General features: G+C 43.8%; 1 protein-coding gene across 17 annotated transcripts in view; it reads left to right on the top strand.

The window, feature by feature from the left end:
* RBFOX1 (RNA binding fox-1 homolog 1) overlaps positions 1 to 25,489 on the top strand; it is a 328,470-nt gene that overhangs the window by 280,276 nt on the left and 22,705 nt on the right. For 12 of the 17 annotated variants that reach the window (XM_081297350.1, XM_081297353.1, XM_081297347.1 and 9 more), the window contains 2 exons: positions 10,169 to 10,211; positions 14,896 to 14,960. In XM_081297350.1, coding sequence (XP_081153476.1) covers positions 10,169 to 10,211; positions 14,896 to 14,960 — 108 coding nt within the window. The remainder of the gene's footprint in view (positions 1 to 10,168; positions 10,212 to 14,895; positions 14,961 to 25,489) is intronic. The other 5 variants (XM_081297345.1, XM_081297348.1, XM_081297355.1 and 2 more) reach the window with 1 other exon arrangement.

Genomic DNA, 25,489 nt, shown 5'->3' with positions numbered 1-25,489 from the left:
TGAGTTCACAGGCAAATTCTACGTCTCTGACCCCATGTACTCTTGAGGTCTGTGCTGGAGGGCACCTGCTGTTCACAGACCTCCATTACCCCCAACCCACAGAGATGGTTTTGGACAGAGGCGCCTGGATTGTTATGGACGATAACCATTGAGACTAAGAATTCAACTAGTGAACACTCTCAGCTGAATGGATGAGGTTTTCCATATTTCTCCTTGGATTTGATCCTGAACTCTATTTTGATAGCCAAGTGACAATGTCCAGTTCCTCTTCCCATGACTCACATTTGAGAGAATCTCTTAGGTGATGGGCATCATTGCAAGGTATTTTTTTTAATTCTAAACCTAAGCATCCTGCCTTAGCTACAGGGTTTTGGCCTTCCTCCTCTATGTACCTTCAAGCAAGGTATTCTGTACTTTCTTGGTTATTTAATCATGACATTCTTACATACAGCTTCCAGAGTTACCTCGGACACTATTTTGAGGTGACTCTGGGTCATGTTGGGTCTAAGAAAGAAGTGGTATTATCCCAGGAGGAACGTCAGGGCAAGAATTAAACCCACAAATAGCTCCTTTGGGAATGCTGTCACACTGAGTCCTAGAGAGCCCCTGTGCCCCATCTCTGGGATCATGAGACATCTTTCTGTAAACCAGTCATACTTTATTATGTTATCTTTCTGACTTTCTGTTTTATCTGATGCTGAAGAACTTCTTCATTTCATATCAACATTGGGAACAAAAGTTACCATTACCTATTCTCATAATACTTTCCAAAACTCTCTATAGTTAGCTCGCTCTTTCTTTCTTTCTTTCTTTCTTTCTTTCTTTCTTTCTTTCTTTCTTTCTTTCTTTCTTTCTTTCTTTCTCTTTCTTTTTCAATGTGTGTGTATGTGCATGTGTATGGGGTGGGTGTTTTTAGTGTCATGTTTTTTTTACTTAGTTTCTTAGCCAGTTTTAAATATAACAAAAACCTCTCTTAATTGAGTGGATGTATAGACAAACACTATAGACTAGTAGTTTTTAAAGCTTTTGGGGAAAAGGGAGTGAATTTCATAGATGCCTTGGATAATCTGATAACAAATATGAATTTTCCCTGAGAATGTTTGTGTACAAATACACAATTCCAACAAATAGGAATGAGTTCATAGACCCACCTGATAGCCATTCACAAATAGCTATATTTGAACACATTCAAAAATTTAATTTATTTTCCTGTTAAAAGGGGCAGCAGGGTGGAGAAGTTTTAAATAGCCTTTCCTACAAAAATATATTCGTGGTTAGTATATATTATATTACACAAACACATCGTATAGTTTGTGGCATTTCTATACCTTCAGTCTTTCTTTTTTCTATTTTTTTTAAGTAAACCAATTTGCTATAGTACAATCATCCCCTGCTTGCATTCATCCAAATATTTAACCACTGCTATTACTTTTCTAAGAAAATGAGATGTACATTTGCATTATGTTCTTGCAAGAGCATATTGCAGGCCCAAAGTGACTGACAAGCAATACAATTACCTTTGCATGACTAGACAGACCATCTCTGCATTCAAATAGGATGGCACCTGTTCAATGCATGACAGCCCCTCTTCTCTTGTGACTGAGCTGTGGTTTATCTATTGCTACATCCTGGACATGGACTCCCTGTCCTTCTTTCCCTACATATCTGATATTTTAAGTACACCTGTTTGATGAGGCTTTACAAACACATTTGGACACCTTCTTGAAAATAGTATGATACTTTTGTAAGAGCTTTCCCATACCCGGCAATTCCTTTAGAGTAGGACCTAGGAGGCTGGGCTTCAGTTTTTTTCGCACACATAGAGTTACACTTGGGGATGATGTTTCATACAGCAATGATCCTCTTAGCCCTCGAACAGGCAGCATCAGCATCACCTATTACTTGTTAGAAATGCAAATTCTTAGATGTCCCTCCCCATCCAGATGGACTGAATCAGAACCTCTGGGCTGGGCATGGGGCCCGGCCATCTGTGTTTCAGTCAGTCCTCCAGGGGACTCTGAAGCATGTTCCAGTTTGACCACTGATGCCTGCCATGTAGTTAAGAGTTTGGGCTGTGCAGCCAGACTCCCCGGGCCAGAATCCCAGCCACGCCAGAACCGGCTCTCTTTGTTTCTGCTCCTTTGTGTCTAAAGAGGAGATGGTAGCATTATCCACAGCATGGGAGTGTTAGGAGGGTACAATGGGGGTTGACACGGAGTGTGAGACCAGGGACTGTCCCGTGGTGCCTGTGAGTGACAGTGACTCATAACTCAAGAGAAAAACCCAAGGCATTTCACTAGGCAGTGTGGTTCCATCCACCAACAAGAGCCGCATTGGCTCCCCAGTTTCTAGGGTGGTCCTGAAGCTGGCTCCCCGCCCCTCCCTCACTGCTGTCACACCATGCCTTTGCTAAACTTGGTAAAACAACAAGCAACCCCTTCTTGGTGTGGCTCAGAAAGGCAGCTAGAGTTTTTGGAACACTTCTCTCCATGAAGCTGCCACATTCTGGTGGCTGGCGAAGACCCTGCAGCTATAATGAAGCCCTTCCTCCAGGCCCTTCAAGGAGCCAGACAGCTTTGGCCACTGGGCCCAGCCCGGCTCTTCCCTTGGCCTGCCCTGCCCTTCCTCTGGGTCTTCCCAGCTAAAGCTTTTAGAGCTCTGTGTCACTGTCTCAGCCTTCTCTGTCTCTGCGGGTGGCCTGCCTCCTTCTAAGACTCCCTCAGGACACTTCTTCCCTCTCCTGCAGTGAGCATCATAGCCGCAGGGTCCTCTTTATGTGCCTGGCTGTGACTGTGGGCTCCACTGCCTTTACACTCAGTGAGGGCAGGTTCAGCTGTGGCTCAGAGCACAGTGAACTTTCCGAGGCAGAGCGCTGGCCCTCCTATTCTATCTGTTTAACTGTGTCGACATGAGGCAGGTAGACTGCAGCTTCTCCTGCTTTAGTGTCTCTTATATTTGGGATGTCACAGCCCCAAAACAATTTACCGTGACCCACGGAGGAGGGCAGAGCATGGAACTAGGGACCCTCCTGGAGGTGACCCTCAGGGGTGTTCTTTCTCACTCTGGGAGCTGTTGGTGCAAACAGGTACAACTGGGCACAGTGCATGATAACTTGGCCTGTTGTAAGGAGGGACCAGGTTCCCAGAGAAGGCCAGCCTCCGCCCTATCCAGTGGCTCCACTCAGGCCCCTGCTGTGTGCCCAGGGACTAGGCTTGCTTCTCTCTCCATTATTCACAAAAGATCAGGGACAGACTACATTCTACCTACACTGAGGAAAAGGCACTGTTTCCCATTCCTAAATACAGATCAGTGTGTGATTAAAATGGATATAGTTCACACCTGGATTGCCTCCTGCCTAGTCCCTTGCACTGGTCTCCTAGTTGAGGGCTCAGTCTTGAACTATATTCCCCACCCTCCCCTCCATGGACAGCAGCTATCGTTGGTGAACAACCAAAGCAGAGGCAGACCCGGGACCCCGGACTCCCTCCTCCTGACCTCTTAGTGATTCTGTCTGCAGTCCTTAAACCATCCTCTGTCACCCTCTGCTATCTTTAGATGTCCAAGCTCCCATTTAAAATATGTCCCTAACTCACTGAACAGTTATTCTGCATCTTGTAGGCAGGAAGTAATGTGTCAAGCATCAAGAGAGGGGACACTGAGAGACCCTTTGGCTGCAGCTTTCTAAGGCCACGTGGGGCACATGCACAGATATCTTTAATTTGAAGTGGCACTGATGAGTAGCTCAGGTGAGGGTCTGAAACTCTGATATTGGTATTCTCAGGTGGGTGGAGTACCTCAGCTTCAGGTGGGCGTTGGGTCATAGGGTGATATCTGGAGCTAGGGTGCTATGCATGCAGCTCGTTACTTTGCAAGCCTTGGCGCAGGAAGTCCTGCACGCATGCGCACCATGTGCCTCGAGGTGGACACAGACTGATCTCTCACCGTTTTGCGAACTACATGAAGCTCAGATGTCTTAAGAACTTTGCCCCAGGCAGCGCACTGTTGATTAGGGAGGCTGACATTTTACCCGAGTGCCCATGTGTCTCCCATCTCCCTTGGCCCTTGAAGGGTGACCTCTTGCTTGTGGACAAGGGTACTTGGAGAAAAGGCATCCGCAGCACCAGCAAGCGCATGTGCAGAGGCATGGTGGGGAGAAGGGCTGGGCAGCGGCTCCCTGGGCGTGGCTGAACCACCCGTTCTGTGGTTTGGGCCATACTAAATAGCTGCTGCTCGCCTGTTCCATCAGCTCTGCTCCACGTCGCGGTGGCGGAGGCTGACCCTGCCTCCTGACCCCCAACAGACGCTGCATTTTTATGTTGGAAACATTGAAAGGGAATTCAAAGCTCAGCTCAGGATGCCGCACACCTTGGCACCGCAGATTAGGGTTTTCACTGTGTGACAAAGGCTCTCGTGAACCGCAGCCCTTCCGGATCAAAGGGACACAGCCGAGCGCTTGCGTGTGAAATCCCTGCCACACTTTAAGGATAAGGGCAGTTGGGGTTTAGTGGATCGACTCGAAAAGGCTCTGAGAAGACACTGCTGTGTTCTCCAGCAAACCAGTGTCGCTGGCGTGTGTGTGTCTGCGCGTGTGCCTGGGTCCTGGGCACCTGCCCTGAGATCAGTGCGCTTGGCTTACATGTGGGGCCCTCTCCTGGAATCCTGCCGTGTCAAAGCCTGGCGCCCTTCCACAGAGGGGCTGGCTGGTCCTTTGCCAGAGTCATAAATCATCTAGAAACTTCCCTGGAGGCTCTAAGGGAAGGTTATTAATAACAACCACCATCCTCTGAAAAGTGCACACTTAGAAATATACATTTTTATACTCCAGATACCTGGTCATTCTCACCAACATCTGTGAGGTATGCAAGGTGCATTTGAGTCTCATCAAACTGTTTTAAAAACTGCTTAGGAAATATCAGTCAGGTGCCCATGATCACAGACCTATGAGCTGCTTTAGTTGAGGAAGTGCAGGGTCACTTCCTTCCCCCTTTGAAGTCCCTCCTTTCTGGGATGATGACTATATACGGGCAGTGATCAGAGAGCTCCTGTGAGTTTGGGTTTGTTGAATCATCTTGTGAAACTTTGCTTAGTCTGAATCGAAGTGAATGCACAAAGATAACACATGCATGCAACACACGTGTGTGTAAGAGCACATGCATACATATATACAGATATGGACACACATTTGTGAAGATATGCAAACGTGTTTATACACAGAGCGTCATATAGACAAGTTCACACATGTATCCCTTTTCCTATACACTTGTACATACTAACACATACACTCATGCACAAAATATACTTGCACACATATACACATGAAAGGGTGGCTGATAGAATCACCCAGTACCATAGTACAGCCTGCCCAGCTCCCGGGGGCCTTCCAGCTCAGACCCATAGTCAGAGTGCTGCACTCTGTGTGTCTCCCCATTGCAATCCTATTTTTACACAGATGTTTTGTTTTGTGTTTTGGGGGGAGCTCTGTGGCCTGACTGCAAACTCTGACCTCTGAAGACGCTCGTGTCTGTGTGGGCCGCTCACAAGACATGTCAATCCTCTTTGCATTTCCAAGTTGCACATCTCCATACCTCCTCCCAAGAGAGTAGGAAGCTGGGTGCCCAGCCAAACGTGCCGATTCTGGACCTGCCCCGAACCCCAGCCTAATTGTCCTGATGTGATCAACCCATGCTGTCTCCAACCTCCTTAATCAGTGTGAAAACTCTCCTGGGTTCCTGTGTTTCGGATCTTGTGACCAGACTAACCTGGCCCGTGCAGGGGTTGGCGTGTCCGCATGGGGAAATGCACTAATATGGATGTTTCTCTTTGTGTGTGCACCCTGCAGTGTTGTTTACCAGGATGGATTTTATGGTGCAGACATTTATGTAAGTATTCATTAACGTGCATGCCGTCCTTGTTTCCATCCAGAGTCATTCCTTTTACAAGTTTGCTGCAAAAACCTCCATGCAGTGTAGTCAGACCTCCTCCTCCATGTCTGTAGGAACGAACCCAGAGCCTTGCCTCCCAGGCAGAAAGACTTCTGCTCCTGAGCTCATAGGAAGCATCCCTCGCTGTTTGAGGGGAATGAACTCCTTCATCAGCTTCAGAATTGACACAGTCCCCACCCCCCAAAAGGTAGCACTTCTCCAGGGCCCCCCAATGGAGGGCCCTATCCCCCAAGAAACTGTCTCCAGAGTTCTCAATATGGTCTGAGTGTTCTTGGTATAATATTTAGGAGAAGAGTTGTAGTTACCAGCTACAGAGGATTAAACGGTATTTTCATGGCTACCATTCTTGATGCTTTCCTTATAAATATAATTAACTTATCACAACCGCCCTAGGAAGAGTCTCTGTGTCTCTGAACATGGATGAGTTTACCAAAAAACACCTAAATCTCCCCAGAAAATGTATGTAGACTTGAACATTAATTTCTTATTTTCTTCAACCATTTATTCTATTTCCCCAGAACATTTACCCAGCTTTGATTTTTCGGTAATTGGTACCACTTTGTCAAACTTTTCCTCCTTGGAAAAGACTAGGGTGTTTCTCATTATGGGGGCCATAGTTTAACTCACCTACATTCACCTAGATGAGTTGATTCTTCCACATGAGAATACAAACATCAATTTTAAGAAAATTACTTGAAACAAACACAATTGAAAATAAGTGGGCAGTATTGGGGAGGGACTCTCGAAATCACATAATTTTTATTACTAATAGCCTCAAATAAGTCAGTGGAATCATATTTGTTGTTTTATGGGCTAGATAACAAAGAAAAATAAAACTATATTTCTGATCAAATTGATGCCATTTCCTAGAAAATGAGAAAGACACTGGTTATTTAATTTTATTCCTCTTGAATTTCAGATCACTACAGTTTTGAGACACAGTATTAATCTCCATCAATGATGGACTTAGTCAAGTTCTATTATTCATTGTATTTACCATCATCCATGGGTCTTATTTTCCTGTAATGAAATGAGTGGACTACATGTTTTTATGAACTCTGTTAACAACCCGTTTCCATTTTTTTGTGTAACTTAAGCTGCTCCTTGTCACATCCTACTTGGATCCATGCCATTTTAGATGGTGAGAGTGGTGGGGACCAAGCAGTGTGGAGTCAGCCTTATCCTCCTGTACCTTGTGAATCCCAAATCCCTGCCTCCAGGTGTCCAAAGGGAGAGCATGCAGATGAAAGGACTATAGTTGGTATAACTGAGTTTAGGGCTTTATTACTATTATTAAATGTTTTAACTTGGGGAACAGAAGGTTGTAGATGAGGGATGGAGAAATTTAAAAAATCAAATCCACTGGAAAGAAAGCTATTTCCATCAGCACCCACCCAAAGGTAGGGGGGAATTGTATGTCCCTGAGCCTAGTTATAAAAATAAAGATCATAGTAATTCAGCCATCACTATGGAGTGTCCACTTCCAAGTGCCTTGGTTTCTTCCCTAGGTTAAAATGCTACTTCACTGATTTATTAATTGGCACCCTGCATATTTCAAACCCGTATCTTTTCCGTGCCTCACAGATTCTAATTTAGCAGGAAGTAGAAGCTGCCCGAAGGCAGGGACGGTGGTCATGCTACAGGAAGGACAAGCTAGGAGAGCAGGTCACCACCAGTGTGCGTGGACTGGGCCAGGAGGCTCGCTCAGAAGATCCACAGAGCCAGGCAGGTGGGGAACAGAGAAGGCACAGGAGAGGGCCAGGTGCCAGCCTACACCAGGGTACCAGGAGATTAAGATATGCCATCAGACAGGAGCTAAGTAGAAATTAGGGGAAAGGAGAGGTGTCCACCCTCCCCAAAAGCTGAGCCCTCAGGAGAAGGCTGCCTCTGGTCACCATGGAGATACGCAGCAGGGGGCTGGCTACTCGGCAGATGATGTGGGGGTTGCTTAGTCAGCAAGGAGGGTAGGTAGGGTCACACCTGAGCCCTCTGACATGAGGACACCACACACACACACACACACACACACACACACCACATTGGCCTAAAAAGACAGGAATTTAATTTTTTAACTATCATATCAAACTACACGGTAACTACTACTGCTTAGTGTGCATTAAAAAGTGTGTCAAATTAAAGATATACTTAAATAACAGCAGGGATGAAACACACTTAAAGCCAGAGTTGAGAACTGAAGTTTCCTGGGCCCGTGGAGCCTTCCAGTCCACTCACAGGGAAGCTGTAGACCCCTCCAGGCCAGAGCCTAGCCGGGAGGTGGAGGAGAGGTGTTCCCTGAGCTTCACCAAGATTCATGCTGGTGCCCTCCGGGAGAGGCAAAGGACGTGGCTGTTGATCAAAGATATTGAAAATGCAAAGAAGGACAGGGGGAAGTGAAATTCTATGAGAGCTGTGAGAATTTTGACAAGTTATGCGTAGAAACTGGGGTAGGTCAGCAATGAGCCAGGCAGTAGGAGGGGCAGAAAGGAAGGTGCCCAACGTCAATGTGAAAGGTATCCCTTTTAGCTAGGGGTGCCTGGGTTTCCTGAGTGCAGCCACTAGGGCATCCTGGAGGAGGTGTCTCAGTGACATCGAGACGCATGTTCCACCATTCCTGAGTTCCATGATAACCAGTTTCTGGTGGACGCCATGGCTGGACACACTGCCTTCTGCATTCACGTCACTCTGTCAACCATGTGTCTTAAGACAAAGAGGTGTCCTCATGCCACTGATATTTGAGGTCAGGAAAAAGAAGTGTCCCTGGCTTTGGGGACACAGGAAAGTGGGAATTCTCCCAAATACAAACACAAGTCTTTGCTCTTGAGACCCCACTTTTAGTAAGAGCCAGCAGAGGGGCAGCATGAGGCTGCCTGCCCTCCATCATTACAGGGTCAATTCGCAAAGCGTCCTCTGTTCCAGAGACGAGGAGCTCAGCGGGGAAGCTGTGTCCCTCCTCTCACACACCCAGGAAGACAGGGAGCACATCACCTCCATGGGTTTTTTTTTTAGAAGAGGAAATATTTCTTTTTTGCCAGAAAAAAAAAAAAAAGATGAAATAATTTGTCTCATTATCTTTCCTGACCTGGAAGTGTGAAGCCACAATGATCTGGCTACAGAGGCCACACTCAAGCACTGAACCGGCCAATTAAAGTTGTTGCAAATTTTGAAAAACCTAAGAAAGGAAAGGAAGAGGGTGAGAAGTCGGACAGTATAGGAATGGCAGGGCCCTGAAGCGCCGTGTCTTTATTTGAAACCTTCAGATATGCCGTGAGGTCTGCCGAGGGTGGACACGAGAACTTTGACAGAGCTCCACAAGCTTAGATTTTAACTTCAATGACAAGGTTAAATAAAACTGACTCAAAAGGAAAATCAGATTATATAAGAAAAAAATATATACACACATACATTTATAGGCAGCTTCCTAAATCCCTAAAAATGCCCAAACTCTTAATATCTTCTCCTGGAACTAGAGAGTTTCTCTTGAAATTCAATCCACATGCAGGAGAGATCACTCGTGAATAACTCACATCCCCAGTGGTTTCCAGTCTGTAGAGGTTTCTACCGAGTCCTTGTCAGCATTAGACTTCAATGAAGTGATGCATTAGGGACCTGAGTGTTAACAGTAGCTCTGTTAGACATGCCCACCCGTAGGTGTTCCAGTCAGGTCTACTCAAAGTAGGTTCCATAGCCTCAGTGTGACTCATGAAATTGTGAAATACAATTCCACTGTGTTATTAGTTGATATTATTAGCAAACAGAGCCACTGATGTAGTTGTGGCTGCTACTAAATCATTGTCATAGCTGCCTACATAATTAGGCCTCCAAATTAAATTCCCAGGTAGACTGGAGAATTCCAATCATGAGATAAAGAGACAAATTCCCTGTAGTTAGCTTGAAACATTGGATTGTGTTTCGCAAGTTGAAAAGCCATGAAATTATCGTTTTTTACTTCTTTAAAAATGGACACAGGTTAGATCCCAAACACAAACAGTGCGCATGGATCGTGATCCCAGCCTTCTTGGGGAGTCTCCGTAATAAAGACTTGCAGCTACAAGCTTTTGGCCAAGCCCGGTTCCCCTTTTGATCTAGTGGGTCACTCCCCTGTCTCAGTGACCTCAGAAAAGCAAACTTGTAAATGAATTGCTCTGGAACCTGTCTGACTTATGCATCTTCTTTTATTTATTTCATTTTTTTTGCATTGAAAACATTACATTTCTGTTTCCTTATAGAGTAGTGTATCAAGAGCCTGTGTATGGCAATAAATTGCTGCAGGTATGAAATCCCAACTGGTGGAAAGACTCATTACTTTGTTGTGGGTTTGCTGTGAAATCCTTACTAACGAGACAGTTCTGGGAAGGGGGAAACGTTTTCTAACATCGAAGGAGAAGCTCGCTGAATTTTCCAGTTTTAATGTGAGCTCTAGCGTAGGGATGATCACCCCCTTGTCTTCTGATAGGTCCATAGTTACGCGGAGGCTGTTTGCACGACTGAAGTCAGACAGCCGCACCCGTGAGCCTTGCTGGATCACAAGCATAGTAAATTGGAGGTCTAAGCTCAGCTCTTAATTTCTTGGCCTTATCTGGACTCAATCAATATAAATTTAGCAAAAAAAAAAAAAATTGAACTAATTGCCTGGGCCATTTTTTGGTAGGTTCTTGGAGTCCTTATATCCAACATGGGGTCCACAGAGCTAACATTTAATAATCCTCCTTGTTTTTGTTATAACTGGTCAGGAATTTATTTCACACTTGCTAGAACTCTCAAACCTTATTTCTCGCTATGGAAGCAACCCCCAAATGAAGGCCCAAGTGATTGGATTTGTAGGAAGAAAAAAAAATCCACACATCTGTTGCTGGCTGAGTCTCCAGATCTGGTCTATCACTAACACTGAAACTGTCAAATAAAATGAAAGATGAATATCATACTGAGAATGACTTGTGGGCGCTTTGTCACACGAGTTTTCCTGTTACCTGCAATTCTCATTTTTATTCAGTATTAAATCAACGAGCAAGGTACTTATTTTTTTTTTCAGTCATGAAAATTGATCCAATTTAAATTTTTTAAAAATTTTAAAACTCACAAATATGAAAAAGGGATGCTCGGACCTAGGAGAAGGCAAAGTAGTTAAGATACCTGAGATCAACTTTTAGGGTAACATTTCAAGAAAACTGTGTTTCTGTTGCCACACTTCCCAAGTAGCTGAAGGTATAATAATGCAGATTAACTAAGGAGTCATGGTTGTATTTAAATGTCTCCTTTTCCAAATGTTCTTGCAAATGGTAGTACACTGAATAAAATTTGAGTTGTGTGTATACCAATATGCCTGCTTTGCACAAAGTGAGTCCGTGCCCGTGGCTACGCCTGGACAAGGAGCAAGCCTCTCTGTCTCTCTCTCAGATCAGGCTCATTTCTGCTCTCTGGTGCCCTGGTGCTGAAGGGAAGCATGCACACGTGTGTGCACACACATACACACCCCACACATGACATAGCCCTACTCAGAAGCACGTCCCCTCCCTACACACATGAACATTTACCTCGCTTACTAACAAATTTTTAGAACCTCCCTTTTGCTAAAAGTACAGTCTAAGGTGAAAAGTTTATTTTCTTTCACCAAGTTACCTTGAGTAGTTCATCAGTGTTCAGTATTGTTCTCCAAAGTTCCACAGGTAGAATACCTGCTACACCTAGTGTAACCCAGCATTTCCACAACCTGTTTGGTCATGGAATAATTTTTTATTTCTCCTGCCATCATTCATGTTCCAATGAGCACAATTTTGAAAATGCTTTCTCAGAGCATTTTCAGTGGGTGACTATGCCAAGGGGCCTGCAGGGATTTCCCTAACAGAGGGAACAGCTCAGTCTGTGAGAGCAGGTTTCTTTGGATGCTTGTCTTTGGTAATGCTGTCCATTTAGATTTATTTTGATATCAAGACCCATTTACAGTTTGCTGCCAAAGTGAAAAATGAGCGTATTTATGAGTGGGATGTGTAGAACTGTGTTGTATTTATCATTCCTTTTTTCCTTTGGTTTGGTGGCAGAAAAAAAAATCTATTTGACTTGATTTTTGTCATGAGGTCTGGGAGGACCAGGCTCAACATGAACAGGGTCTGGTGACCTCCCAAGAGCAGAGATACCTCCTTTCTGAGACATAAAGCCATGCAACAGCTGCAACTCTGCCCGGAAAGCTGCAAAATAGAAAGCAATAAAGTTGATCCAAGTCACCTGTTAGAAAGGCAAATTAAAGCAATGTGTACTTTTGGATCATTTTATAGTATGTGCTCACATACACGGAGTTAATGCACAATTGCACTCTTTCCCTTATATGGATTTCATGCAAAAGAAAAATAGCGAGGAAGACAAGGTAACAGAAGGATGGTGGTATCAAGCCACTTAATCCTCTTTCACCCCAATTACTGCAGGTTCCAGGGCCACTTAGACTTGTGCTGTCCAGCACTGTAGCCACCTCCTGCATTTGGCTGTTCACATTTGAACTCACATTAACTAAAACTGAGCAAATTAAATATTCAGTTAGTCGCCCTACCCACAATCCGAGTGTCCAGTAGACACTAAACACTATTGACTAGAAAGCACAGATCCAGGGCAATTCTGTCATCACCATGTGGTCTGCTGGACAGGGATGAGACCGCTGATCAAGGTCAAAGTCTTCTCACCTGCTCTGAAGACAGCAGCACATGAGGATGCTGAATTTTGAATCAGGAATGCTTGTGAACAAATTCCAGGATCTTGTATAGAAACACACACTTATTTCCTCTAAATTGCCAAGACATATGCAAATGTACACAATAGAGAGCATTCCCAAATCCTCACGGATGAGCACTTTTTTTTTTAGGATTCCTGTTTTACACACCTGCAAGTTGTGTTCCTATGATAGATATCAACCCAGTGAGGTTCTTTTAACTTTCTACTTGCACTATAACAGTTAATTTAGCAAAATATTTAGCAAACTTGTTACCTGCTGCAGACATTGGGGAGATAAGTGAAGTTCAAACAAGAGCATTTGCAAATGCTCTTGCAAATGCTAGCAATCCTTGCTGGGACCAAATGCATAGTCGCACATTCACAATTTACATGGCACCTGATACAAATACCTATGCTAATTTTTTGTTGTTGTTCTGGGGAAGAGAATCCTCCCCCACCCACACATACAAACACACACACACACACTTATTCTCCACTCAGTTTTCAGCCAGTTGCAGCTAATGCCTCCTAACAATCGGCTGGCCAACTCTAGACCCTTCCTACCTCATTAAGTTTAATATGCATACTCCTACACCTGTGTCTTTGTGTATGCATCATGAAACCCGAGAAGACGGGCAAGCAGATTAAAAGAAAGGCTCCAGAAATCCCGTGACCTCATTTCTGCTCAGCCCGTCATTCCACATCTTGGGCTCAGCACCAGTATGACAATGGCTTTGGTGTTATGATTTAATGATTGCCCCCATTCCTAATTAGAGAAGATGGTGTTTGGAACACCAGGTGGTGTATAGCTAAGACCTTTTAAAAAAAAATAAACTGACACTTTGTTTTTATAAGAGAGGCTATTTTAAAAATACTGGCTCCAAATTATTGTTGATTATTTGTCAGGATGTCTCAGATGTGTTTTCTCCAGGCTGAGCCAAAGCATGAACTTTTTAAGGATAAACTAGCTGTTTAGAGTTGTTTTGCAAGCAACTGCAGATCCATTCTGAAAGTCAGCTGTGGCTAGAAAGAGAGAGAAAGAGATAGACCAGCCTTCCTGGAGTTTGAAAGATGCTTTTCACACCTTCCCTGGCTTTGTGTACCTTTTCTCCTGCTTAATTTCCCCCAGAAACAGGATCAATGTCAAGATAAGTTAGTGCTCTTGGGACTTGGCTGTTAGATGACCTCTGACACACAATTCTATCCTGAGTTGCCCTTTTATGGCGAGGGTGAGAACACTTCCCTCAGGATTATGGGACTATGCATTCTAATTAGAACCTGAGAAGCCCCTGTGTTTTCAGGGAAACTGGATCGTGTTTGTTAATTGTGCTGAGATGGTTCCACGGTGGTTGACATATCGCTGTGGTCCGTTGAGCAAGAAGCTGTGTTCCTTTCACAGTTTGATAATCAAAGCTCCACTGAACACAATTCCTTTTGAATATGCCCATTTGCTAGTCCTCTTTGCTTAATTGAACAATTGCAATTACTGGAACATACAACTAAATGTTAATTATTTCTTCTTTTCAGATTTTTTTCTCTCTTAATGATTTTATTTACAAATTAGGAGACTTTATCATGATTTCCACACTACATTCCCCATCTGAACCTGAGAGACACATAACAGTTTGATATTTTTAGACCAAAACAGACTCTTTAAAAGGATTCTCACAATTCATTTTTATGTTACTTCTGTAACATCTAGAAATCCAATGTCAGTCCTCTTCAAAAGACTTAGTGGTTACATGACCACAGATGCAAGGAGTTACTAGTGAACTTTCACCTGAAGTGTTATCTGATTTTTAACAATAAGTGTGAAAATAAGACATGGGAGGGTTTACTTGATTTTTTTAAAAGGAAATAATAAAGGATGGAATAAATAAAAATTAATATCTAACAAATACAGGTAAAGCATGATCAAGTTTAAAAATCTGGAAAGTTCAGCCCCATGTGTAGAGTATTTAAATAACCCCTAGCACCCTCCTGCCCGGGGCAATGGCCATTAACATGCAGGTGTCGCCTTCTGAGGGGACCTGGGTTCTTCTGTGGGCACATGCTAACCTTTAACACGCAGCAGGGCTGGTTTCAACCCCTTCTTTCTCCGGTGTGTTTTGTACCTTCTGCTTTGATACTAAGCTCTCATTAACCTCGACTTTAGATTGGTAGATTTGGGTACCGCTCTTCTGGTGTGGTCTCACTGCTGGGCGTCCCCAAGTTGGGCTCCTCCGCATCCCTAAGTCTCCTTCTCCTTGTGTTCTAGGGTGGTTACGCTGCATACCGCTATGCCCAGCCCACTCCTGCCACTGCTGCTGCCTACAGTGACAGGTAAGGGTCCTTCCTTCTTGTGCTTGACAACTACTGGCAATTAACTTAGTTGGTGGGACAGAAGACCCTCCTCCAGTCTTCTGACAATGCATGGCTGGGGAAAAAGCATCCAGAGGTGAGACCCTGTGCTGAAGGTACACAGGCCACAAAGAGGGTGAACGGTCGCCATGAGTTGATTCTGCACTCCCACCCTCTCTGCTAAGACACAGAGACAAGCAGACTCTGCCCCAGAACACCCCTTTTTCAGATCTCTTTATTCCCACAACCATATCCCTTGCACAAGCACACACATGTATACACACACACACACACACACACACACACATCCGCACACGCACATGGACACTCCCTCACCGCCTCACGGCCTTCCCGTGGTCTTCTATGAAACCCCATGGTGTCAGCTAGCAGGAACCATCTCCCAGGTCTGCCTCCCTCCCAAGCACCTTCTTTCCCTTCTTCCACGCAGGGAAGCATCCCCTTCTTGCATTTTTAAATTCAAAATAAAAAGAATGGTAAGTGCCTCTGGTTTTTCATAAGGAGGCTCATTCTTTTGGACAATGCCCAGGGTCCAATCCTACAGACACAAGTCAACTTCTGTTTGCAATGCACACCACACGTGAAGACTGGCATTGGAAGGGACCCAAGAGTGTCTGATAAATGCAGGAGTCAGATCGGTTGTGTGAGGGGGTGGCTTGATTCCCCAGCACTTACAGATGACTTGGTTCCTGGAACAGCAAGCTGTAGCTATTTTTGTAGAGGTGACTTAAGAAAACAAAGTGTGTGTTTCCATATTGAATGCAACTCCCTGGCTCTGTTTTCTGAGGACATAAATGTGAATGTTTGGATGCACTGCATGCACAAAGGTCATAGAGGGTGCTTACTTTTGGTAATGACTCCTTTAATTTAAAAATCTGTTTCATGAGTAAAACAATAATGATAACAATTTGCATGTGTGGCTGAGGCATGCTGGGTCAGACAGGTAAGCGGGCAGCGCATTAGACTCCTCAGTGAGAAGCGGCCGCAGCCACTCTGTCCTCCCACCTGGCCTGTGGCAATTGAGTTCCTCTCTGGTTTGCTGTGGTGTGCTTTCTCGGCAGTTCCATTCCATTTCTCACAAGATGGGTGGTTAGCTCTCTGTAGCTACAGAATTCCTCTGCAACCTAGTGAGGCAAAATGAATCCCTGAATTTCAAAAGCTGCACTTGGAAAACCTCATGCATAAGCTCATAGCAAATGGCTCTTTGGGGAGGGAGGGAGAGAGAGAGAGAGAGAGAGAAAAAGAGAGAGAGAGAGAGAGAGAGAGAGAGAGAGAGAGAGAGAGAGAGAGAATGTTTTGATCTGCTGTCTGGTTGTACACAGGTATTATTTTCTTATAAACAGCCATAACAAGTTCTGAAGGCTTAGGGAGCTTCAAAGAAATCCAAACCATTGTCAAGACACAGTTGTAAATACATAAATTATCCACTTACCCAATAATCAGTTGCCAAGATGCAAAATGTTTTGTATAAATTGTTATGTTCAACACACTCTGACGCTGGATTAGGGAAACAGGGTCGATAAGGCTAATAAAAATGATGACAATCTCAAAATACTCAGGATCATTCTACAAATGAAAAGACTTAATGCTATTAAATTTCGAAAACTGAAAATTTGCACAGTATCAAATGGAAAGTGGTTCAGCTACAACCCTTAATTATTTTTATGAAAATATCTCTAGATGCTAAATTCTCAAACACCCACTTTGTGTGTAATTATAATCACAGTAACTTTAGCCTGCCATATAATTATAAGAATCTTAAACGGATTTATTTCTTTGAATGTTTATCTTGCTTCTCAGTATAAGTGCATCCATCCCCAAGTTGAAAAAAGGTTAATTACAAAATTGCAAAATCGCCTTCTTCAATGAGACCAATCTAGACATTTGAACAAAATAAACAATGTTTAATTCTATTCTTCGATAGAGCTACTTGAGAAGCTAGCTATTTCCACCCGCATTCATCTAAAATTCAGTTATAATTTTCTGCATTTTAGAATACCATGTATGCAAATATATGTATAAAATTTGTCATTTTAATATTATTAAGATTTCTCATTGGCAGCATATACTACAGAAAAAAAAATGCCCTCATTCTTGGATCGGTAAATCTTTAATAACTCTACAATTCCCAGTGCAGTAGGACCGTTTCAGCTGAAGAAACCAACTAACTCTATTCTCCCCCACGTAATTGGCCTCTTGGTGTTCATTAGAGACATTTGCGTGTTAGGTCTTCTTGGTTGCTGTGGAAATTGATCACCAGCCCTCCCTAACTCTATCGTGAGTGAGATCCTTGTCACCCATGGAATTATTCATCGAGGTAAACTCCAGTAATAGATGAATTACCAGAAAACAATCCCTAAAATTATATTTCTGGTTTGATTTATGAAGTGTCTCTGTTAAATGGTGGGGCTTCCTCTCATTTTTAGAAAGCAGACATGAAGAAAGAAGGTCCTTCTAGAAAGACTCACATTTTGGGGGGGGGGAATGTGGAATTATCAGAAGAGCTTTTGAATCTCTATTAAAGATGCCACGTATCTAGAATTTATCTCAGGACAACAGGATGATAAATTATTTTTACACTCTCACAGAATAAGATCAGTAGTCATCGGCTCTGAGCTCCTCTTCTCTGGTAGACAGACAGGAAGACAAAGAGATAACCTTCTTAATGAAAAGAAATGCCTTCAACATAGGAAAGGGAATCAGCAGGCATTGAGAGTGTTTTGGAAATGCTCACTGGTTGTCAGTTTGATCAAAAGAAAAATGGCAACAAACTTTCCCTGTAATCATGAGATTCACTCATCAGACATCGTGAAAGGGAAAGAAGTTTGATGTCCCCTGTTGGTAGAATTTTACCTTTTATCAGCACAAATTAAGCCCTCGTCCAATTAAAGATTCAGGAACCTTTGAAAAACATTGAACTCCAGTAACCTCAGGACTGCCCAGAGTTCTTCTCTGGGCACCTGGCAACTCTCTGCCCATCATCTTCCTGGTAAATGATCACATGCTGAATATCTCGGAGCATCCCGAGAGTCTCTGGGTGTTGGCCTCCAGAATGAAGGCCATCTGGTGTGGGCAGAGATTTTTCCCAAATGAAAAAGACCAAGCTGAACTAGGTAATTTTATAGTCTCGTTGACAAATTTAACGGGGATAGGCGAACATCTTTTTCGTGGCGTGGAGGAAACATTTGGTAAGCGTTTGACCTCACCCAACCTTTCAATCTCACTCTGATTTATGGGAAGGAATCCATTCAAAGTCTGGAGGAGGCTGTTTTCTGAGCTTGAACCAATCAAAGCATGGCGGTGGTGCCTATGGTCATCTGGTCATTGCATGCCCCCTTGGTGTTGCTGATGTGTCCGTGTTCCGTTCTGGATTCGGCAGGGTCATCACATGAGCTCCATGAATGGCTTGCTTGAATTGTGCCTGGGGCAGGCTTCTCCTTCTTGATTGGCTCTTGGTTTCTGTGTGTAAGATGACTTGGCCCCTGTTGCATCTTTCCGCAGTCAAACTCGGGGTGAGGGGTGGGGAAGGTTCCCTGTCCTGTGAATGGTGCCACAAATGTCTAGGAAAATATGTATGACGTGCACGCAGCTTGGAGAGAAAAGAGTCACTAGAAAGACAGACATTGGTCATCTCGTCCTGCTTGCTAACACTCTAACATTTCCTAATGGTCAGTGCATGAATAGGTCCCTCGTGCTCAGGCAGAAAGTAACCGCAGACCAGCTAGAGAAGAAGGCAATACTGTGTTCCAGCATCTCACTCCGAAATTTCATAGCAACACGCTTGCACTCAGAGTTACCAGGAGCCATTTTCTTCCTTCACTTAAAACATGCATTTCCTTTGAAGAGTCCTGAATGCCAGGAAGCCTTTGACCTCCTGTCAGAGCACCAGGCCACACGGTGACGGTGACCCTAGGCTGAGTGAAGGAGATTGCCAGTCACAGGATTGGGGTTGTTTTATTTTATCCCTCTTTTTTTTTTTTTTTGGTTCTTTGTTTTTCAAGACCTGAAAGTCTCATTGTCGAGACAGCTTTAGAAGATACCCTGGGAACTAGCTCTGAGCAATTGTGTATAGCTCACCCTAAGAGGAACCCAAGGAAATACCCGGTATCAAGGACCTCACTCCCTGCACCCACACCTATACTGGGGGGCCTCACAGGGACTTATGAGTGCATCTAGGTAAACCTTAATGCAAGAAAGGGAGGGCCTTTCAAGTTCAGGCAGACATGTAAGGCACACGCTAGAACATCATTTAAATCTGATGCTCATAACCCATGAATAAAACATTCCATAAAACATTCTATTTCAGAGTGAAATAGATTAGTATTTCTTTCTTGAACTCAATAGATATAAGTAGGCATATCTTTGGGATCAGGGAGGATTTGGGCTACTCCTATTTAAAATTATTCCAATGACATAGATAGACGCCTTATGTAAACAGATGGTTAGATGTAGGGAGGTACCTAGAAAGAGAGAGATCAGTGCACAGGTGGTGGGTGGCTGAGCAGAAGGAGGGGAAGAAGGAAGGAGACAGAGGAAAAATGAGAAAGGAAAACAGTGTCTTCTCATAGCACTTCATCATAAGCTAAATTACAGTAAATAGAACCAACGTGACCTTTCTGTAGAACCTCAGTCCACGCTGAACCGAAGTAGTAAAGGGGTTTGAACTGATTTCCATCCACACAGTCTACTTCCTCTCTATTTTAGGAGTGTTACTGTTTTTTTTTTTTTTTGTTGTTGTTGTTGTTGTTTTTTCTGGACTTAGATTAAGTAATAGAGAAATGCTGTTGTTAAAACAGACAGGCTGCATTGAAAATGATACGCCATTCTATGTGGAGTCCTTATCCAATGACATATAATAAACCGTAGGGAGGCATCAGTATATAAAGCATATGAGCATCCCCAATGGGATTTTAATTTACCCACGAAGGGCCTTTTTCTTTATAGAAAGATTACTTAAAAAAAAAATGTGTTGCACTTTCCGGATTTGATGATTTTACCTTTTTTGCCATAAGGTAGAACCCAGAAAGTTTGATGTATGGATAATGTGGAAGCTTTGGTAAGGGCAGGCAGTGCAAACCAGAGAGCCGGGCAGTGTCCAGTGTCTCCCCAGGCCTCGGATGCGAGCCCAGTGGGATGAGGTGGAAGCCGTTCTCGTGTGCGGCAGGAGCAGAACTGGTGCCTGATCTCTGTGGTGTGCCCGGGGAAAGCTGGGTGGAATTGCTTAGCCAAAGCAGGATCTCCCAGACCTAGCAATGGCCACGGTGGTGCATTTGCTATTAACCAAGACAGAGAAGAACTTGCAGAACGTGGCGGGGTCCTCAGCTCTGGCTTCAGGGGAACACACAGGTTTTATCCAGTCTTCTTCTCCCTGGCCGCTAAAAATGGCCCTCCATTTAGCAAATGAGGGTGGTAGTAGTAAGTGGGACCTTTTTTTTTTTTTTTTTAAATATCCAATTTTACTTTTAACATCCTTGTTTGGCCAAATGAGTATTGGCCCCTTGATGCCGGGCTCTTTATTTTGAGAGAGCTACTCTTGGAAAAATAGAGTGAGAGCACCGCAGAGCCTGGTGGAGGCGAGGACAGCATTCCCAGGCCAACAGGGACAGACGGTGCAGTGCACGGAGGTGTCTGGGGACCTCGTGGTCCCTTGCAGCTGAGATAAGGGACCGGGGGAAGCTACTTTGAAGTTAGATTCTGGACTGTTGAGTCAAAACATGGTAGTCGTCAATAGTCCTCTGCCCCTTGTCTGAGAGTGCGGTGTTGAAGTTATCATTTTTAGTTTTTTCTCTTTTCTGTTATCTTCACTCATCCTGATGAGCTTTCTTGGTTTTGCAATAAAAATAAAATAAAAGATGCTCTGTCATCTTGTAATAGGAATGTGGCATAAGTGAGTCCCCTGACACTTTTCTTTCTTTCCCAAGTGCCTATGAACCTATGTCCAGCTTGTTGTTGGAACTCAAGATTGAACATCCATACATAGGCATGCACATAGAGTCCTACAAATCATCCTTTTCCCTTTTTTGCTTAAAGTTCACTTTCTCATCAGATTCAGTTGCTTCCTCAGTGGTTCAGGGTCCTTGAGAAGAAAAAGCAAAGCTAATTATCCCAGGCAGTGCTCGGGCAGCCAGAGAGAGAGAGACAGTCCCTGGGAGATGCCCATTAGGAGGCTCCCATGCCAAGCCGACTCAACTTCCCTAATGAAAGAGACGATAGAGAAGACAGGGCTCCTTTTTAAATGGTTCCAACTGGGCATTCTCAAGGCAAAAATAAGAAAAATTTACCATCACTAAGGTAACTGCGTTTCATCCTGAGCAGTCCTCCATTCCTCCATTTTGCCACTGAAGCCACTGGGTTCCTTCTGGCTGGTTCTGAAGTGTCATAGAAGAGGGAACATACAGCCCTCCCTGGTGACATGGCTGTGGCTTTTGTCCCTGGAGGCCACAGACACCAAACTCTGAGTGGTGAGAATCCATGCGGCTGTTCCTGAGAAGTCTATTTCCGGAATGACTCTGATTTTTCATTGGCAAACATCAGACACACACATAAAAAGAGAAAGTGCTCAAATCTTTGTTTCAAGAATCAATTGGCTTTGGCCCTTCATCTGTAACAGTGTCTCAGTGAATATGTAATGAGCAGTTAAAAAAAAAGGTGCGGGCGGGCAGGTTTTGGGGGGGCACTGCTCTAATCGTCCACAGACTGGACCAACAAGGGGCTGGGGAGGCATTCAGGGCAATTCCAAGTCCAATGGACCATAGCTGGCCCGGCCACGTGGGGAGACATTTTTGCCGGTGACAAGACAAGGTGGGACACTCCTTTGGTCATGTCATGGCCTAATTACACACTTTCCAGGCTGCAGATCATTGACTTGATGGGCCACAGAAAAGCAAATAGAGCCTGTACTTGCAGTAGCACCCCCAGGGCCCTTCAGCTGTGAAGGTTCAGAGGCAGCTGAGCCACCCCCTGTGCTTTCCAGAGGTAGATCAGAAGCCCCTGGTGGGAAGGTGCTCTCCAAGGTCTCCGGAGGAGCCATTTCCATGCAAATAAAGAAGGTACTTCAGAGAAGGCAGTGACCCAGTAAAGCAGAAGGAGGGAAGACCCAGGAGACAGGCTTCCTAGCTCAGGAAACATTTGTGGATGTGGTGATAAAAATCAAACCCGCCACTTCTTTACCTTGTTTTCTTTCTTTCCTTTTTTTTGTGATTCTTCATTTGCTGGTTGTTGGTGTTTTGGTTTTTTTGTTTGTTTGTTTTTTGATATACGATAGATGTTATTTTTTTGGGGGGGGGCGGTAAGATTGGAACTTTTCTCTGAACGTCTTAACTCTTCCCTTGAAGGTGATCAAAGCAAGTTCTGATTCGGTGCTAATGAACACAAGTTGATTTTTTTTGTTCCCAGAAGAACCGATTTCTGTTTCTAGGTGGCCGCTATTTTACTTCCATATTTATGTGCAGCATGAGTTTGTGCACAGTCATTCGACAGAAATAAATGACTTCTTATGGTTTTCTCCCTGGTGTGGAGCACAGTGATGGATTCCTCTAGAATTAGATTCTCCTCAAAACTATAGTGCATTTCATATTTAATTAACATACAGAGCATTTGGAGCAGGGGCCGTTCTCAGGGGAGACAAGAGTTTGAGGAGTGAGAACTAGAGAGTGTGTCTCTCCATCGAGAGGGACTAGTCGATTTTGTTATTGTTTCTGGGCTCATTTTGGTTGCACTCTAATGTGTGATTGTTTCAACAGATTAATAGATTTTTGAGGTGCTTAAACATAACAAAGGCAAACACCCTTCTCCCTTCATCATCTTAATCATCCAGACTGAGATGCTCTGGCCTGTCCTTGTAGAAGTGTAGCACCCTTCCCTTGACCTTCACCAGTGGTCCCCACTGACCACTTACCATCTCCTCCCTGCTCTCCCTTCTTGGATGAGCTAGCTGTCAAAGGTTTGGCTTCCCTCGAAATTTATTCTGTTTGATTTTTTCCTTTAGCCTATGGCCATAGTTAATCATATTCTTCACCCCAAAGCTCAATGGGTAGAGAAAGTGACCCTATCCTTAAATCTTGTCAATGATTGCATAACAGACTCACATTCATATAAAATGTGACCTAGAAAAATCCCACCTGGTTTCTGTTAACATTATTGGACCTCGGTTTCCTCATCTGCATCATACTAATTAGATTTAGAGAAGATGAGAGTGAACATTAAAACTAAAGGAGGTGGTGCCAATGGTATCATAACCCAATTTGATTGGCAGGTGTCCAAAAAGTGTGAATGAGGCTTTGCAAGCATTGGATACATAGGGGGAATAGCAAGTAAATTGCATTCATTTAAAAGTGTGAGTCATTTTTAGAGGTGGCAATCTCTAAGATAACACTTAGAGATTGTAACCCTAACACTACCCACAGTGACACTAGCACTTTGGGAACCTGAGCAGGACAGTACCTGTCTGTGTCAGGATAGAAATGGGATCTTTCTTGCTCCTTGTACTGCTCTCTGACTTGTGCCCTCTAGCAAATCTTTACTACTAGGCACAGACTTTGGTCACAGATTTAGATTTAAAGCAGGGTCGAGTCTCAGTAGAGCTGCTTACTACATGAGATCATAGGGGCAAGCTATTTAAACTAGTCCGTCTTTGACCACCTTCTCTTTAAGTGAGGCTGGTGGGTGATGGTTGCCCCACTGAGTGGTTGTGAATTCCCTGTGGCCTCAACAGAGCCCTTCAGGTACAGCCTGACCCACAGCACACAGCACATTACGATGAGGATGACCAGCATCCTAAGCTAAGGGGGCCTTTAGTTTTGCTCTTGAGTCCCCAACAAGTTTCCTCATGCAAACATGTTTGATGAGATGGAATGAAATTTTACTCAATAAACTTGTTTTGGGTTTTGCTTTGAAATTTTGACCTTTTAGCTAAAAAAGGTAAAAACAGGTAGGGTGGAAGAGGTAGAGGGGTCCATGATCTCAAATAGCCTACCCTCCAGGTTCTTTTTTCTCCTTGAACTTGCTCTTCTTGCACAGGGGACAGATCAAGCTGCCCGAGAGGCATCAGCTCCGTACTGAAAATGCTTAGGGCTCTCAGGGTAAACCCAGCCCCTAATCCATCCCTGCTTTAGGTTTTTGTAAAGCCAGTTGCCTGCCCTGTTCTTTGGGTGGGGAGAGAAGAGTTGATACTTTTCATGAGTCTACACAGTCAGAAATATCAATGCCAATGTTCCTCCAATAAGGTGACTTTACATTAATTTTTTTTTCTCATTAAATTTGTTCCAAAAGGCTGTACTGGGTGTATACTATTTTTAATCCCCATTTTCCAAATGAGTAAACCAAGACCCAAAAAGGTGAAATGATTTTGCGAGTGGAAGACAGCTTGTAGCTACAGGGCATGGCTTCTGGATTTGCTCTTACCCCCATTCCACCTGAGCCTAAAATAGAAATACAGTGGCGACAGGGAGGATGTTGGATGTTCGAGGGACTGAAGTAACAAAAGGGTCTCCATCTGACAGAGATGTCCTTACATCTGAATTTCTCCAACCCAGAGCTTGATGGGAGAATTTTCTCATTAAGGACAGGCTCATCATCCTTCTCTCCTTTCCATGGAGGTATTTTTATGAATGCAATGTTAGCAAAAGGAACTGTGTCTAAATGGAACGTTTTTAAGTATATTTTAATGTATCCCCCCTTTTAGAAATTGAATCAGTACAGGTCCTTCTAGAGCCTTCTAGTTAATCTGTTTATCGCTTGCTTGTCTGTTTATACCTCATCTCACTCTACCGTTTGCCGCAGTTTATTGAAGTATGTATGATCTGGTACTAAAAGAAAATAACCACAGGAATGAAGTGTAAATGAAAGCAACAACAGGGTAGGACAGATGTGAATCTGATTGAGATCTGTACCCTTCTGAAATAGAATTTCGGAACTGGATGTGAAAACTGATCACAAGCAAGTAAATCCCCCCTTTTCAGTGACAAAACTGAAATATGCATTAGATTATTGACTTCCAGACAGGAAAACCCACTGCAGATCTTCCAATGCAATTCGAAGGCTGTGAGCACAGCTGCCCAGGCCTTAGGCTCTGCTCCGTGCCCGGTGTGCAGCACACCCTTCTCCTCCACCCGAGGTTGAATGAACAAGGTTGAATGAAAGATGCAGTCAACCACTTGGTGAGGTCATCAACAGGAATGTGAGCTGGAGCACCTTATTTTTGCATGTTATGTTCAATGTCAAGAAAGCACGTGGCTGGACTCCATGGTGGCCCTTCCAGCAACTTTTTAAGAAGAACATCAAGATAACCTGATTATTTTGAATTTCCACCTTAGTTTTTACATGTATAAAAGGAAGCGTTTTTTGAGCGTAGTTATAAAGTGATTACTAATCATAAATAACATTAAATAGTACACTGAAAGTATCAAAATAATAATTGCAAAATGCTGACATCTACGTGAGTGATATTGACTTTAAACCCCAAAGATACAACTTCCTATGTCCTGCAGAGGCAG

Source organism: Spermophilus citellus, assembly GCF_964194105.1.
Source record: "Spermophilus citellus genome assembly, chromosome: 6".
Classification (NCBI taxonomy): domain Eukaryota; kingdom Metazoa; phylum Chordata; class Mammalia; order Rodentia; family Sciuridae; genus Spermophilus; species Spermophilus citellus.
Note: the sequence above shows the minus strand (reverse complement) of the source record. Positions and strands in the feature narration are given on the sequence as shown.